The sequence below is a fragment of the Cetorhinus maximus genome, chromosome 14 (genome assembly GCF_964194155.1).
Source record: "Cetorhinus maximus chromosome 14, sCetMax3.hap1.1, whole genome shotgun sequence".
Lineage (NCBI taxonomy): Eukaryota > Metazoa > Chordata > Chondrichthyes > Lamniformes > Cetorhinidae > Cetorhinus > Cetorhinus maximus.
In genome coordinates this window covers 91,811,496-91,827,447 of record NC_135892.1, presented here as the reverse complement: position 1 = coordinate 91,827,447, position 15,952 = coordinate 91,811,496, and the positions used below count along the sequence as shown (strand labels likewise).

The window sequence follows — 15,952 nt, the reverse complement described above, 5'->3', positions numbered from 1 at the left end:
AATAAGCCAGTACAACTCCCAGAAACTTGTGCAACAAAATAATGAATTAAACTTATTCACTGTAAAAAAAAACTATTAACCTCTCATAAAAGGCAAAATTGTATGTTAATTGGCTGTTTCATAGTTACCACTGCGCTATATTGTTAAAACACAAAAAAGTACAAGCAAGCAACTTGATTCTTTCACCAGGCACACACTGTTGGCCCATAGTTTGATTTTCCTCTCGAGCACCACAGTTGAGAACTCAAGTCATTGGAGAGTTCAATGTGAGGCCTCGAGGGCAACTGGCATGAGCATTCTGGGGCCAAGGCAGCTCCAAAAACAGACATGTAATGGTAATGGTACTGGTGGGGCCTCAGACTGACTGAGAATCCTAAGAAAGGAGACAAGAGGAAGGGGAGTAGGAAGGAGTTGCCAAACCAGCCTTATCTGTAAGGCCTGGAATGACAGTCCAGCTCAGCATTCTTCATCCAGTACAGTAGTTGAGCCGATAACTGGACCAGCTGAAGGTCACAATCCCAGTTACTGACGGCATCCTCATGGCAGAAATGTTGCAAACCAGGCATTATGTCAGCAATATTCCAGCATAGATAGGCTGGTAAACAGCAAAGAGGGAGAGAAAAAAAAACCCTGAAACATTCAGCAGCTGTGCAGCAAGAGGGTAGGTGGTGTAGGGTTACATTTGAAATGTCAGTGTTCCCAAAAGGAGCCACCAAGCCTAACTCGATGTAGGTGTTGTGCAGTGAAGTATTCAATAGTTATATAACTGAACCTATAGGGTTACGTTTCAGCTGAAGGGAAGATTTACTACAGAATTGTTACAGTGTAGAAAGAAGCCATTTGGCCCATCATGTTTGCACCAGCTCTCTGAGCATTTTAAATTGGTGCTAATCTCCTGCATTTTCCCTGTAACCCTGCACATTGTTTCTATTTAAATAATCATCCAATGCCCTCTTCAATGCCTCAATTGAACCTGCCTTCACACTTCCAGGCAGTACATTCAAAACCCAAACCACCCACTGTGTGGAAAAGTTTTTTTCTCACCTCGCATTTGCTTCTTTTGCAAAGCACTTTAAAACTGTTCCCTCTGGTTCTCGATCCGTTTATGAGCGGGAACAGTTTCTCCCTATCTACTCTGTCCAAGTCTCTCATGATTTTGGCAACATCTATCAAGTCTCCTCTTAGCCTTCCCCTCTCCAAGGAAAACAGTCCCAACTTCTCCAATCTTTCAGCATAACTGAAGTGTCTCATCCCTGGAACCATTCTCATGAACCTCTTCTACACCCTTTCCAATGTGTTGACATCCTTCCTATAGTGTGGAGCCCAAAACTGTACACAATACTCCAGCTGAGGTCTAACCAGTGCCTTATATAAGTTCATCATGGCCTCTTGTACTCTATGCCCCTATTAATGAAGCCTAGAATACTGTATGTTTTAGAAACAGATCTAACGGTCCTGCCACATGACTTATTTTCATATCGCCAGCTGAGCCACTTAAAACAAAATCAAGGCCATCTCAGGTGGACATAAAATATTCAGTGGCATTATTTGAAGAAAGGCAGCAGAGTTCTCTCCAGCACGTTGGCAAATATTTATCTCTCAGCCAACAGCGCAGATTATCTCTCTATTTATTTGACATTGCAGTGCACAACTAGCTGCCACAATTCCCTACATTGCAACAGTGACTACACGCCAACGCCAAAAGTACTTCAAAAGCCAAATAGTGGAAATCTGAAAAGCACCTCATCTTTTGATTAGACACTTTACAGCTTTCCAGACTCAATATTGAGTTCAACAGTTTCAGACCAAAGCATCTGTCCCATTTTCTTTCTTTTTTTTTTGTTGCAGGTTTTGATTTCAGAGTTTTGTTTTTCTCTCTCTTTGCTTTTGGGATCAGCCATTCATTCTTCAGCCATTTACACCTCCTCTGGACATATCTTTTGTTTTCTTATGTCCCAAAATCACCCCCTATGACCTTGCACCACCAACCCTGTTGTCGCTTAATCTCTCCTGTGTTCCACTGTATCACAGACCTTTCATTTTGCCCTTTTTCCAACCCTCCCCTTTTCACTTGCTTGAAACCTAACGCATTTCTAACTTTTCCCAGCTCTCTCTCTCTCTCTCCCCCCCCACCCGCCAACAGATGCTACCTGAGCATTTCTAACATTTTCTGTTTTAACTTCAGAAGTGCGCCATGGGTTATAAAGCGCTTTGGGATGTCCTGAAAGGCAATACAGCAATGCAAGTTGTTTCTGTTCTTCTGTCCAAACTGCATTTAAGTCACATGAAGGCAGAGTAAAGTTTTATTGTTCACACAATCTGGACTATAATTGCATTGGAGCTACTCAGTATAACGAAGAGTGGGAATTTCCATTTCCCATAATTTTTCACCTGCAAAAGCATAATTTTAAAGACTAATGTTTTTCTGTTATTTTGATTTAGTAAAATGTCCTTGGTCTGTTTTTATTCCTTCAGGTGTGAGCCTTTTTTAACTGGGAACATGCAATCCCCATTCTAAACTGAGAAGCATCAAGGCCAATTGTAGTGTTCTACTTCTGCTTGCCACCTCAGTATGATTGTATGACCCACTATAATACTAAGTTGTATATTTGTGTGTTGAACTTCTATGGTTAACGCAATCATTTCCTTTGTGGGGTGGGGGGTGGGGCTAAATAAAGCATAACAGTTTTATTTTGTTTAGCACAAGAGACTGTTATGACAAGGCAGATCAAATTCACAAGGGAAGCTTGATCATGCCATCACAATGGTTTTGCAATTTGTATTTATTTCGAGATGCATGCCCTGAATTCAGAAGTAATAAGTCCACCAAGACTTCAGAGATTAAAAAAAACTAAATTAAACATTTATTAACAAAAGAAAAGATTTCAAGCACATACATAGGTCTACAAATTACTACTATAATAACTCCTAAAGCCCCTAACTAATCTTCCTGTTACACCTCCATTAAGGCAACAGTTAAAAAATAGATTTTAAACAGGTCCAGGCAAGTCAACACAATGCTCTGGACAGTAAAATTCAAAGTGGCTTTTCCCAGTTCCGGTTTCTGTAGACCTGAGACTTAATGTACAAATACTGGAGGCTTCTCACACTTCTGGGAGATCTTACAATGCCTTCCCTGACACACAGCCTCACTTATACATGTTTCTCCCTTTTAATGCAAATTCCATTGTCCCATGTCTCTTTGGAATGTTACCTTTCTCATAATATAAATCTTTTCATGGTGCTAATATTGTTAGTAACCTTTGGGAAAAATAAACACGCTGATTGGCACACTGCTTGGCCTAGCTTCTCTGGCTAGGTATAAACATCTTACCATCTCTGAAATTCAAACTGCCCTGATTTATCCAAAAATGCAAATTCTCCTCACATTACATTCTAAGACTTTGGCCATGTTTACATAGTTAACATTTCAAACCTAGTTTCTTTTTGATGATTCAAAGCCTCCAGGCCAGCTGTCTCCAATTCAGTGAAATCCCACACACGCACAAACTATCTAAACCCCACTTTTAACCTACTTTTACAATAAATCACAATAATATTATAAGAATTGTTATACTTTCAGGACAAAACTAACACGGGAAGTGTGTGAGCTTCATAAAGTAGCTTAAACAAATTGATCAGAACAATTTCAAAAATCACAGCAGAAATACATAGTCCTGTTTAAAAACAGAAGAGTCTACAATTTGCATACGTGTAATTTTTTCCAACTCATTTATAATCAGGCAAGTAATTTTGAGTCAGACACAATAACCAATAGCATATGTTGCACCATCATTTGAATAATGAATTTGAATTTGCTCAGTATTTGCCTCAGTATATAATAGGTGTAAACATCTGAATAACTTAAATAGAAACAGAATGCTTAACAGCTTACACATAGTTGGGCCAACATCAATGACTGCCGTAAGCTGATACTGCAGTGCCTCAGAAGCCATGCCGAATCCAGTCATCGGTGACAGACGACAAGAGAGTCTAATGGTCTCTCCTTGCTGAGCTCTGAATGCTGCAAAATATAAAAAGTTAACCTGCATAAACAAAACTTTTCATTCAAAGTGCTTCAATATGCTATTAAAAGTAGTATACTGATCTTATAAATCCAATTGCAAATTCACTATCATCAATTGGGTAAATTGGAATCAAAACGTTACGCTTATCTAGAGCAGACCACCACTTCAGCAAGCACAAAGATAGAAACAAACATACTTGAACTATTGGAATCTTATAATTAATGGCTGACTGTTTAAAAGGATTAGAATCACAGTTCTTCTGTTAAAAAATGGAATTTGATATGCTTTGATGTATTAATATAACAGCACAGAACTTACAATTGAAAAATGCATTGAAGTCTTCATCATTGTCAAAGTCCACACGAGAATATTCACAACTTGGACTGTCACTCTTGGAAGGAAATCCAACCTAGTCAGAAGAAAGGTCAGTTAAAAAAATTCTATGTGCAATTTCTTGTCATGAATTTCCAACTACACTAAATTTAGATCCAATTAACGTTATGAAAAAGCAGGTGAATTCAGACAAGCCCTTAAAAAGGAAATTATTGCGTTAACCATAGAAGTTCAACGCACAAATATATAACTTAGTATTATAGTGGGCCATACAATCATACTGAGGTGGCAAGCAGAAGTAGAACACTACAATTGGCCTCGATGCTTCTCAGTTTAGGATGGGATTTGCACGTTCCCAGTTAAAAAAGGCTTACACCTGAAGGAATAAAAACAGAAAATTCTGGAAAAACTCTAGATCTGGCAGTATCTGTGGAGAGAAACAGTTGATGTTTCGAGTCCAATATGACTCTCCTTAGGGACTCAGAAGGAAATGATTCAGCTTGCCTTTGCATTACTTTAGCAAATGTCTCCATACTGCAAGATGGCTTCCATAACCGAAAGATAACTTATTTTTCGTGCCATCAAGTTAAACTTTCCAAGTGACCAAGGACATTTCACTAAATCAAAATTACTGCTGATCCACTCTGTAACCAATGACCAGAAAACACAGCTGCCTCTGAAGGGAGTGTTTGGCTTACTATCAGTGATAGTCTTACTTCCAGGAACTTGTAGAAGTTCCTACTTTGGCAACTCTCAAACCTTCCTAATGCAATAGCAGCACCTTGTTGATTATTGCTTTGCCACCCAAGTCAGTGCTGCCTTCAAATTGATAAATGAGATATAAACTGCCTGAATGAAATCACCACTACTCAAGGGAGAAAGTCTGCAGAAGAAATGCCCAAGTCCACATACCTTCAGAAGATTAGCCATTGTTGCATGCAACAATTGTGGAATGACCTCCAGCAATACCGAGTCCTTAGAGACATGCTCATGTCTTAAAAATGAGCACCAAGCTATCTGGGTTGAAGATCTTAAATACTGGACAAAAGAAAAATTTGAAATAAGTGGTTAATTCTGAAGCCACCCTTTCTTCCAATCCCACCCCATCCACTGCCATCCTGCCTAACTCTTGGCCAGAAGCATTCATATTGGCTTTTTTTTGTTTGCTAGAACATTCAATGATAGCTCACCAATCTGCACCTGCTCTGTACTCATGTCTCCTTCCTACCTCAAAACATGGAAAGACTTAGATAAAAGCAAAAAACTGTGGATGCTGGAAATCCAAAACAAAAACAAAAATACCTGGAAAAACTCAGCAGGTCTGACTTGGATTTTATGGCAACTGGACTAAAGAGCAGACAATCAATTTAGGACATTACAGGATAATCACAGATCAGGAAGGCTATTCAGTGGCTCCTAATTCATACAGAAATTTAACATTGTAGCACCTAATTGTTTCGACATTTGAAGTTTATTCCACACATGGATCATTGGTATGAAGGGTTCCTGGTATCAGTCATTTACTAGTTTGAGCCCATGCCTCCTAATAACAGACTTTGTTTACATTTTAGTAATATTTTGGACTCTCTACCTCTTAATCTTAGATATTGCTGCAAGATGACTACTCACACATGTTCATTCCAAGATAAAGTACTTCCCTCTTTCCTCAAACTTAAAACACCCAACAATAAGGATCAGCTTCATGGTTCTTCTCTACAATGCTTCCAAGTGTTTATGACAAAAAGCAATTGGACCAGAGCACTGTACAGTTTGATATTATCTCTTCGGACTTCTATAGGTTTGGCTAAACAGTTAACCAAATATTAACTCCTAATTGATGTGGTGTTGTAATAATTGGGCATGTTTAACATCAAGTTTTAGATTCCTATGTCCCAACTTCGCTTGCAGCTATTTCAACACCATTCATAAAATACGGATGTCACCTATTTTTCTTCCTTGTGCGTTATACATCATAGTTAGCTCAACTGCACTGTTCACTTACATGCATTATCCAACATACTCTCATTTCTGAGCTGTACCATCTGATTTTATTCCCCTTTTTGTATCATTTGCAAATTCTTTTTTTATAATTTGCATTGAGTTACTGAATCCAGGCTATTTATTTTTTTTATATATTACTACTACACATGAATTCAAGGCAACAGCATACAAATTGCACTCATGCATGGTGCACATTCAAACACTCATTACTGTTAGGAAGTTGCATCACACACAATCAACTTAAAAAATAAACAAATTACCTGACTAGGGTGATTGGTGAAAGCCAAGAATGCTTGTAAATATTTGTTGAAATTAGGAGGTTGGCCAACATCTTTATCACTACCCTGAAAAAAAATCTCAGTTCAATTTTGGCATACATGCATTCTAAAAACATAAAGGTAAATCATGTACAAGTTAAATTCATCTTTCATTGTCATAGAGGGGTAGATATGACAACATGATCTACTTATTAAGGATATTAATTATAAGGATATTCAAATAAAATTTGCTTGGTTTTCTGACACTAACTGAATACGGTAAGAAACACAAGCACAAAAGGCAGTTTAATTATTTCATGACCCACAACTTGTAGATGATTATTACAAAATTAAGAATGCTTGTTTTTTTTTGCCCATTTTATAGGCTTTTTCAGCAGACTTTGAAACAAAATTTTTTTTAAAACTTTGTTTCCACCTTTTCACCTACCACAAATACGACCTAAAAGTTAGTCTGATCAATTAAATATTTACAAAAAAATTATTTGCAATCCTGAATTCAACGGAAGTATCAAATCTAAGTTATATATCTTTTAAAAGATGTTATGTTGAGAGAGAGACACAGTTTCAATTAGATACAAAAAATATATTGGCAGGACCACAGAATCAGCACCAATTTTATTCTAATGTAAAATTACTCTACAACCATGAGTTCAGAAAATCTAGCAGTTTAACATGTAAATCCACTAGGTGTAAGGTTGAATGGAAACCTCACAGTTATGCAGAGCTTTACATATCCATTAGGCTTATGACCACCCTAAAATCAAATATAAGAGAAAAAGAAAATACAGCAAATATAATCGGACACAAAATGGTAGAAACATAGAACAGGTCAATTAGCATCTCTGGAGAAAATAGTCTGATGAGGGTTAAATTGAAAACCCTTGTGTTCTCTCCACAAATGTTAACTTAATGCTATGCTTCACCAGTTTTTATCTTTGTAAAAACACATATCCTACTGTGACTACACAAATACATTCTATTGTAAATCAAGGCAATGACTTAGAAAGATGCTACCATTAAAACAGACAGAAAGGATGCTTATATGCTCAACATACCCACAGTGCAGTTAGCTGTCCACCTAGGGCTGTAAGTACTTGACAAAGCCTCTTTAGAAACATGTAGTGCTGTTCCACAAGCCCTGCTCCATGAGCTGTCCTGTAATAAGAAATATGGAATTTTCAATCTTTCCTGATAGGTAACAAAGCCGTTTCAACAGCATTCCATAGAATATAATCTTACAGAGCAGGAGACGAGCCCATTGGGCCTATGCTGCACCTTCTGGATATTTTAAACAGCTGTGCAATTTAGTTCCTCACCACAGCTTTTCCCCATAATATTGGAAATTAGTTGTCCTCAAGTGCATATCCAATTGCCTTTTTTCCCCTCTGGAATCCGATTCCAATGCCTTTTTTGGTAGTTCCAGAATTTAGTAGCCCACTGCATATAAAAATTTATCATTTTCCCTCTAGTTCTTTTGCCTATCATTTTAAATCTATGACCACTGGTTAGCAACCCACCTGCTAGAGAAAACAGTTTCTCCCAACTTGCTCTATCAAAAACTCCCTCTGCTGTCTCCCTTTAACTTTCTCTGCTCTAGCGAGAACAATCCCAACTTCTCCAATCTCTCTCTACATAACTCAAATCCTTCATCCTTAGTACCATTGTTAAACTTCCTCTATATCCTCTCTGGTACCTAAACAATCTGCCTGAAGCATGGCGCCCAGAATGGAGCACAACACTTCAGCTGAGGCTGAAACAGTGATTTGTAAAGGTTTAGCATGATTTCTTTGGGCAGAATCTTGCCTTTGGATGGCGGGCAGGCCCCATCGGCTTGGCAGTGGGCGGGCAGCCGACCCCCTGCCACTGAAACGGGGCCCGCCGGCATTTTAAGTGGGCGGGCCAATTAAGGCCCGCCCAGCGACATCCCCGATGAGAAGCGCTATGCGCTTCCTGTACGGGGGGGTTGGGGATTCCCCATCTGTCAAAGCATGCGTGCGAAAGAGCGCACTTCTCCCTGAGGCAGAGGAGGTTTACAAGAATGTTGCCAGGGTTAGAAAAGAGTAGCTACGAGGAGAGATTGGATAGGTTGGGGTTATTTTCCTTGGAACAAAGAAGGCTGAGAGGTGACTTGATTGAGGTGTACAAAATTATATGGGGAATAGATAGAGTGGACAGGATAAAATTGTTTCCCTTGATGGAGAATTCTAGAACCAGGGGACATAGATTCAAGATAAGTGGCAGAAGATGTAGGAGGGACATGAGGAAGAACTTTTTTTACGCAGAGGGTAGTGGGTGTCTGGAATTCGCTGCCCAAGTTGGTGGTAGAGGCAGAAACTTTAAACTCTTTTAAAAAGTACCTGGATCTGCAACTAAAGTGCTGTAAGCTGCAGGGCTATGGGCCGGGTGCAGGAAGGTGGGATTAGAAAGGGCACCTGGGTGTCCTCGGGCTGGCATGGACAAGATGAGCCGAATGGCCTCCTTCTGTGCTGTAACTTTTCTATGGTTCTATGGTTCTAATACTGATTGTGTCAAAAACATTAAAAATAGAAAGATTAAAAAATTATTAACATGTCCCCCTCATGTGACAATGTCACACAAGATGGGACATGTTAATAAAGAACACATACACTTTATTAATTTTTTACAATACGGACATGAAACTTCATCCCACCAGTGGATGAAGTTTCATGAATTATCAGAAGCCCGCTGGGGCTCCTGGCCTGCCCGCCAGCCTTAAGGTTGGACGGGCAGGTCTTTAATTATCTTAATTAGCCTGTCAATGGCCTCAATTGGCCATTGACAGGTCGGTGGGCGGACAGCTGCCTTCCGCCCGCCTTCCTAAAAATTAAATGGACTGGGAAGACGTCGGGGATTCCTCCCGAAGTCATCCCACATCATTTTCCCCTCAGCGAGCGGGCCCCGCCCCCAAATCACCGAGGGGAAAATCCTGGCATTTGTTTCTGTTTTCATTGCTAGTCTATTTCCTCCTGGAGTCTATAGCTTGACTATTTTCCTTGTGGTCAATTATGCATCGAGGGGTATTATGACTTAATCTTGCTCTCATTTCTTATGCACTGTCGTTCGTGTCTTATTTCTTTCTTAAGTATCATCAATGACCTTCAAAATTGTGCTCTTTAGAGGTCATTTACATACAAGAAAAACAATGGACCTAACATCAACCCTGGGGGAGACCCCACCGCATATCTCTCTCCAGTGAGAAAAGCATTCGTTCAGCTTTGCCCACTGTCTCCTATCCGTTGTTACTTACTTGCCCAAGTTAGTACTTCCCTTTAATACCATTTTCATCCAATTTCCAAATAAGTCTGTTATGAGACACTACATAAAATACCTTTTGGAATTCCATATATACAGCACCCACTTCACTATCATCACTGTACCTCTGCTACTTCAATGAATTTAATCAGGTTAATCAGACACAATTTGCCATTAGCAAATGAGTGCTGGCTATCCCTCGAGGAACCATGCTTTCAAAATGAGAATTCATTTCAACTTTAACAATGGTCTCTAGTAGTAACTTTCCCACCACAACCACAGACATTATGACTGATTGGCTTGCAATTAAGCAGATTTATTCTGCCCCACCTGTTTTGAAAAGGAAGTTTCCATGCTCAAAATATTACTGTTTATTTTCAAGTACAGAATCTAATATATCAATTTCCAATATATGATTTTGATTTTTCTATCCATTCAAGACCTCTTAAATACAAAAGGCTAATGATGATAATTTAGTCAATATACAATTTGCTCAAAAGCAAATGAAGTTTGTCAAGTTGAGTAATTGAATTTAAGAAATTAACATCCTATCTCTGACCAGATGGAAAATAAACACTTACTGTGCAGCTGACAAAATGCAGTGCATGGCAGCATCGCTAAAGAGGACCAGGAGAGGCTTACGATCCTCCAGCTTACCCTAATAAGTGAAGAAAATAGAGGCAATTCAGCCTGGATTTATTAGAATTTTGAGATAAGTCCAGGCCTCTATCTTCTATACAAAGTAAATAGAATATGAATAAAAAAGGGAAGAAAACTGATAAGAAAATTCATTATAAAATCAACTATATAACTTGCATTAGGAATTTCAATCAGACTTCTATAGAAAATCCTGTTACAAAGGGCAATTTAAGAAGCTTCAAAGAAAATTTAACCCGAAATAAATTAAAACAATCTACTTTTGATCAGATATAGTTAAATATTAGGGTCACACTCATGACACAGAATTTTAAATTACCCACTGGCAAGTCAGTAGGCTGGGAGAAGTGGAGCAGTGGGAAAGGTGACCGTAAAATTTTCGGATGGCCTTCCCACTCAGCTCTCGCCCATCCCAACCTCTCTGCAATTTATTGTGGGATGGGTGAGGCCTAAGCCCTTCCCCCAATTGAGGCCTTAACTGGCCAAATAATGACCACTTAATGGCCATTTCCAACCCAACTTCAATTTCCAGGGTGATGGGAAGAGTTCAATGGCATGGGGGAAGCCCAAAAAGTGACACTGCTCAGGCCCCAGGTGGGAAAAGGGAGGCACCTTCATCAGCAGCCTGCTTTCAACTTTGGACACCACCCCCCTCCAAAAGGTCTAGCCCCTGTGGGTGCTTCCTCCCCCACTTGGCCTCACCACCAATACCCCTAAACCCCCTTTGCCCCACAACTACCCCCTCCAACCCCAGGCCTCACCTCCCCTTCCTGAGGCCCCACACTTACCTGGTCCTGGACTCCTGGGACTTGGGACTTTTGGGTCTGCTTGTAGTTCTAGTGCTGTCCACTGTCGCTTCTGGTACTGCTGGGACTAGAAAATTACTGGCCAATCAGATTGGCCAGCAGCTCTTCCTCCCAAGTTGAGGGGCGGGGTGGGGTGTGAAGTCCCACCTCCAGCCAATTAATGTTTGTTGGAGCATTAAACAGCTGCAGGGCAGCCAAGTATTGGCAGCAATGTGCTCACCACCGACTCCTCAGATGGCAGGAAGAGAAAATCCGCCTTCTGAAAAATCCTGGCTATGGCTGCCAAAGTTATCATAACTGAGCAGAACTACGGGTAAAGCACCTACACTTTTAATGAAATGTAAGTTATCTGTTAGACTGTCAGCAGCACCTGGACAGTTGCAGAGTATCCACAGGCTAAATTAAAAGGTATATTCAGCTTGCAAACTACAGTACAAAAGAGCCATGAGAGTACTGACACTACAAGATTGATCTACATATTTAAAATGATGTAACCCTCAACTCCTGCTCACCCAATGTGTGCCATTATAAATCTTGACTGCAAATTAAATTTGATTAGTCTATCCATGTTAAATCATTTTACTAGATTCCAATACAACTATGAAAACATTCTGTGCAATTTTAATATAACTATTTTAAGTATTGCTGAAAATAGACATTATGTCAAAGCTTTTCATCTTGCACACATCAGGATAATCAATGTCAGAGGAAGCAACAACTTTTTATTGTATGAGAAGATGGTGTTGATTGGTTGGCAAGTGGACACTGACTGGCAGAGGCGCTGTCATGGAGAATGCACCAATTAATGGTGACTGACATTGTTTGAAATTTCATTGAAATTTGAAATTGCTTGATTCCAATTGGTCAAGACGTTGCCCTGAGGAATGAACTGGTGAATGGCTAGCTCTTATTTTGTTTAGCTGAAACAGGCACAATGTTTGTACATGTTCTGTCTCCAAAGAACAGGGCTCTGTGTATTAATATATGTAGCTTCCAGTACACGCAAATGTGCCACACTGTGCCTCCCCCAACATTGGTATTCTTGCAATTGTCATGATGAGTACAAGATAAAAAGCTTCGACAAAATGTCTTCTTTCAGCGATACTCAAGTTCTGTACTACCAAACGACTATTAATAATCTCATTTTAATTACTTCAAACATTACCAAAAAAAGCTTGAAATCATTAGAAGTGGATTCTATTTGTGGTTTAAACTAGGTCTCCAAGTTCCCAGCCTAAAACTGTTTAATTTTGAAAAATTAACCATTTATCTTTTGCTAGAAGGTATTACCTTTCTGCTGATGGCAATGAGCAGACACTCTGCTGCCTCAAGCTGCAATTCTGGTTCAGTTAGTAACATGCACAGCACCTCAAGTAGCTTGCAGCTATCAGCTGTAATGTGGTGCAACGCAACCCAGTCCACATATCCAGCCAGCGTATTGAGAGTTGCTACTGCAACACGACAGTGTGCCTTGGCCTAAGAGAAATAATTTTATGGTTTAGAAAAATCAGCAACCAAGTGCTCATATATTAAAACACATTGTTTATTCAGCATTTTTTAAATCTATAGAGACATTTAAAAACTGCATACAATGTATTGTTAAAGGATTATTTACACCCAATATTACATTTGGCACTGCTAAATTAAAGGAGCAGTAACCAGATTTCTAGCAATGCTCCTTTAAGCAACAGAGGGGAAAACAGCATAAAATTGACATAATAGCAACCCCAAAGACGTAGGAGCAGAAGTAAGCCATTTGGTCCATCGAGTCTGCTCCGCCATTCAATGAGATTATGGCTAATCTGATAAACCTCAATTCCACTTTCCTGTCTTTTCCCCATAACCATGGATTCCCTTACTGATTAAAAATCTATTTATCAGCTTTGAATATTCTTAACGACCCAGACTCTACAGTCCTCTGAGGTAAAGAATTCCACAGATTCTCTTCCCTCAGATGAAATTCCTCCTCATCTCTGTCTTAAATGGGCGAGATTATTCTGAGTAACTCTCCTCACTCTGAGATTATGCCCTCTGGTCCTAGACTCTCCCTCAAGGGGAAAAAACCTCTCAGCATCTAACCTGTCAAGCCCCCTAAGAATTTTATATGTTTCAATTAGGTCGCCTCTCATTCTTCTAAACTCCAGTGAGTACAGGCTCAACCAACTCAACCTCTCTGCATAAGAAAATCCCTCCATACCCCAGGATCAACCTAGTGAACCTTCTCTGGACTGCCTCCAGTGCCAGTATACCTTTCCTTAGATAAAAGGACCAAATTTGTTCACGGTATTCTAGGTGTGGTCTACTTAGTGCCTTGTATAGTTTTAGCAAAACTTCCCCCTATTTTTATACTCCATTTCCTTTCAAATAAAGGCCAACATTCCATTTGCCTTCCTTATTACCTGCTGAACTTATATATTAGCTTTTTGGGATTCATGCACGAGGACCCCCAAATCCCTCTGTGCTGAAGTTTCTGCAGTCTTTCTCCATTTAAATAATATTCAGCTCCTCTATTTTTCCTGCCAAAGTGCATAACCTCACATTTTCCCACATTATATTCCATCTGCCAAGTTTTTGCCCACTCGTTTAACCTGTCTATATCCCTCTGTAGACTCTGCGTCATCCTCACCACTTGGCGTTAGTACATTCACTTCCCTCATCCAAGTCATTAATATATATTGTAAATAACTGAGGTCCCAGCACTGATCCCTGTGGCACTCCACAGGTTGCCATCCTGAAAATGCCCCCCTTATCCCAACTCTGTCTTCTATTAATTAGCCAATCTTCTATCCATGCTAATATTCTACCCCCAACCCCACCAACTGTCCTCTGCACAACATTTCAGCTAGAAAATTAATTGCAAAATTGCATTCAACTATTTGGTAAAATATGCAGGACCTTCAAGAAGCTCTTAAAAAAACAGCACTAATAGAAGAAATAATGTAAATGCAAACCCACCTTATTTTCTTGAGTGCTATCTGCTTTCTGCAGGAAATTAAAAGAAAGAAGTTAGAAAATGGATATTTTGCAAAAGGCCAACATAAGAAATAGGAACAGTAGGAGGCTATTTGACCCCCAAGCCTTCTCTGCCATTCAATAAAATCATGGGCTGATCTGATTATAGCCTTAACTCCACTTTCCTGCCTGCCACCGTAACCCTCGACTCCCCCACAAGTCAAAAATTAAGCAATGGCTACTAAACCAGGAGCAAATGACTAAGACCATGGATTTGCAGTTTTCATGGACAAGTGGATAGAAGCAGTTAATCTTCAAAATGCTGGATATCCCACAATCTCATGCAATAACAAACAAACAGAATTAATGGTGCAACAGGATCACTACAAATGATAAATCACCCGAAGAGTTACAGATGAATAGCTATTACGTTATACATTCAATGCATCATGCATCAGGTCTGAGACATTCTTAAAGTATGAATAATCTATATTTACTTCAGTTCTCATTCCCCAAAGGCACTGACTCTTATCAACAGAAGTCCACACGTGCCAGAAGCACTCCACAGTATCTTGCTCAAGTGGTTACTCCATGGAAGTACTTGCACAGTAGTAGTCAAAAAGCTGTTCAGTCATACCACAGGTAGCCCAATCCTGTACTTATCTGAAGGCATGTACTTTGCAGTTGAATTCTTAGGGATCAAGAGCAGCAGGCTTGCCTGTCTGGTGCTCCTTCCCTACCTTAACAGGCTGAGATGAACTGCTAGTTCACATTAGTTATCTCGGGAAAGACTAGAAAATAAACCTGGCACATTTCTCATTTGTCAGTTATTTGGAGGCAACTTATGAAATTCACTTGTTGATGGAATTCTTCCAGAATTAGCAGTTATAATCAGATATACAGTAATTACCAGTTGTTTGTAGCTCTGAGTGTGCTCCTGCAAGATGTCCAAGAGAAAACTGAAGAGCTGCATCATGTTTTGAGTCAGTGCATGCTGGATGTCCTTACGACGCTGTGCAGGTATGGTCTGGAAAGTCACCACATCTTCCACCAGGCGCAGAAGGATTAACATCACCAGCTCAGTTTGTGTCTCCTAAAATAATGAAAAAGTTAAATCACCTACAGATAGTATACAATCGCTGACAGGCTATTTCATGGAGATAATTACAAAAAACAGATACCAAATGTGTTGATGATTTGCAAACTTGCATACCAAGGAATATCAGAAATATTTAAATCCAATTTATTTTCTTCACTTATTTAATGATAGTAACAACATATGAAGGGGTTACAACCTAACTTGTTTCTTAAGTTGTAATTTTCCAGCTACTTCATGGGATATAGCATGTACACCACCACTAATTACATCTTATACACCGCCAATTATTTTGCTGCAGAATGAAATGTTTAGCAAAAATAAAAAAACTCAGCAAAGGATGAACAGGTTTCTTTTCTAATGAGAAGAAAAAGTTTGGGGTGGCCTAATAGATGTCTTTACAATTCTGAAACATTTTTATAGAGTAGATGCAGTGTTTCCACTTGTGAGATAGAGAAAAATTAGAGAACAGTGATATTAATTAGTCACCAAGAAACCAAACAGGGAATGCAGAAGGAACAACTTTAC

The 15,952-nt window shown here is 39.5% G+C and overlaps 1 protein-coding gene across 1 annotated transcript in view; it reads right to left on the bottom strand.

Moving 5' to 3' along the window:
* xpo5 (exportin 5) overlaps positions 1-15,952 on the bottom strand; it is a 105,219-nt gene that overhangs the window by 50,526 nt on the left and 38,741 nt on the right. Inside the window, exons 5-13 of the mRNA XM_078557235.1 lie at positions 15,239-15,421; positions 14,332-14,358; positions 12,667-12,852; positions 10,495-10,571; positions 7,696-7,795; positions 6,623-6,706; positions 5,274-5,399; positions 4,347-4,437; positions 3,896-4,024 (exon numbers count right to left, since the gene is read on the bottom strand). Of these exons, the coding sequence (XP_078413361.1) occupies positions 3,896-4,024; positions 4,347-4,437; positions 5,274-5,399; positions 6,623-6,706; positions 7,696-7,795; positions 10,495-10,571; positions 12,667-12,852; positions 14,332-14,358; positions 15,239-15,421 (1,003 nt within the window). The remainder of the gene's footprint in view (positions 1-3,895; positions 4,025-4,346; positions 4,438-5,273; positions 5,400-6,622; positions 6,707-7,695; positions 7,796-10,494; positions 10,572-12,666; positions 12,853-14,331; positions 14,359-15,238; positions 15,422-15,952) is intronic.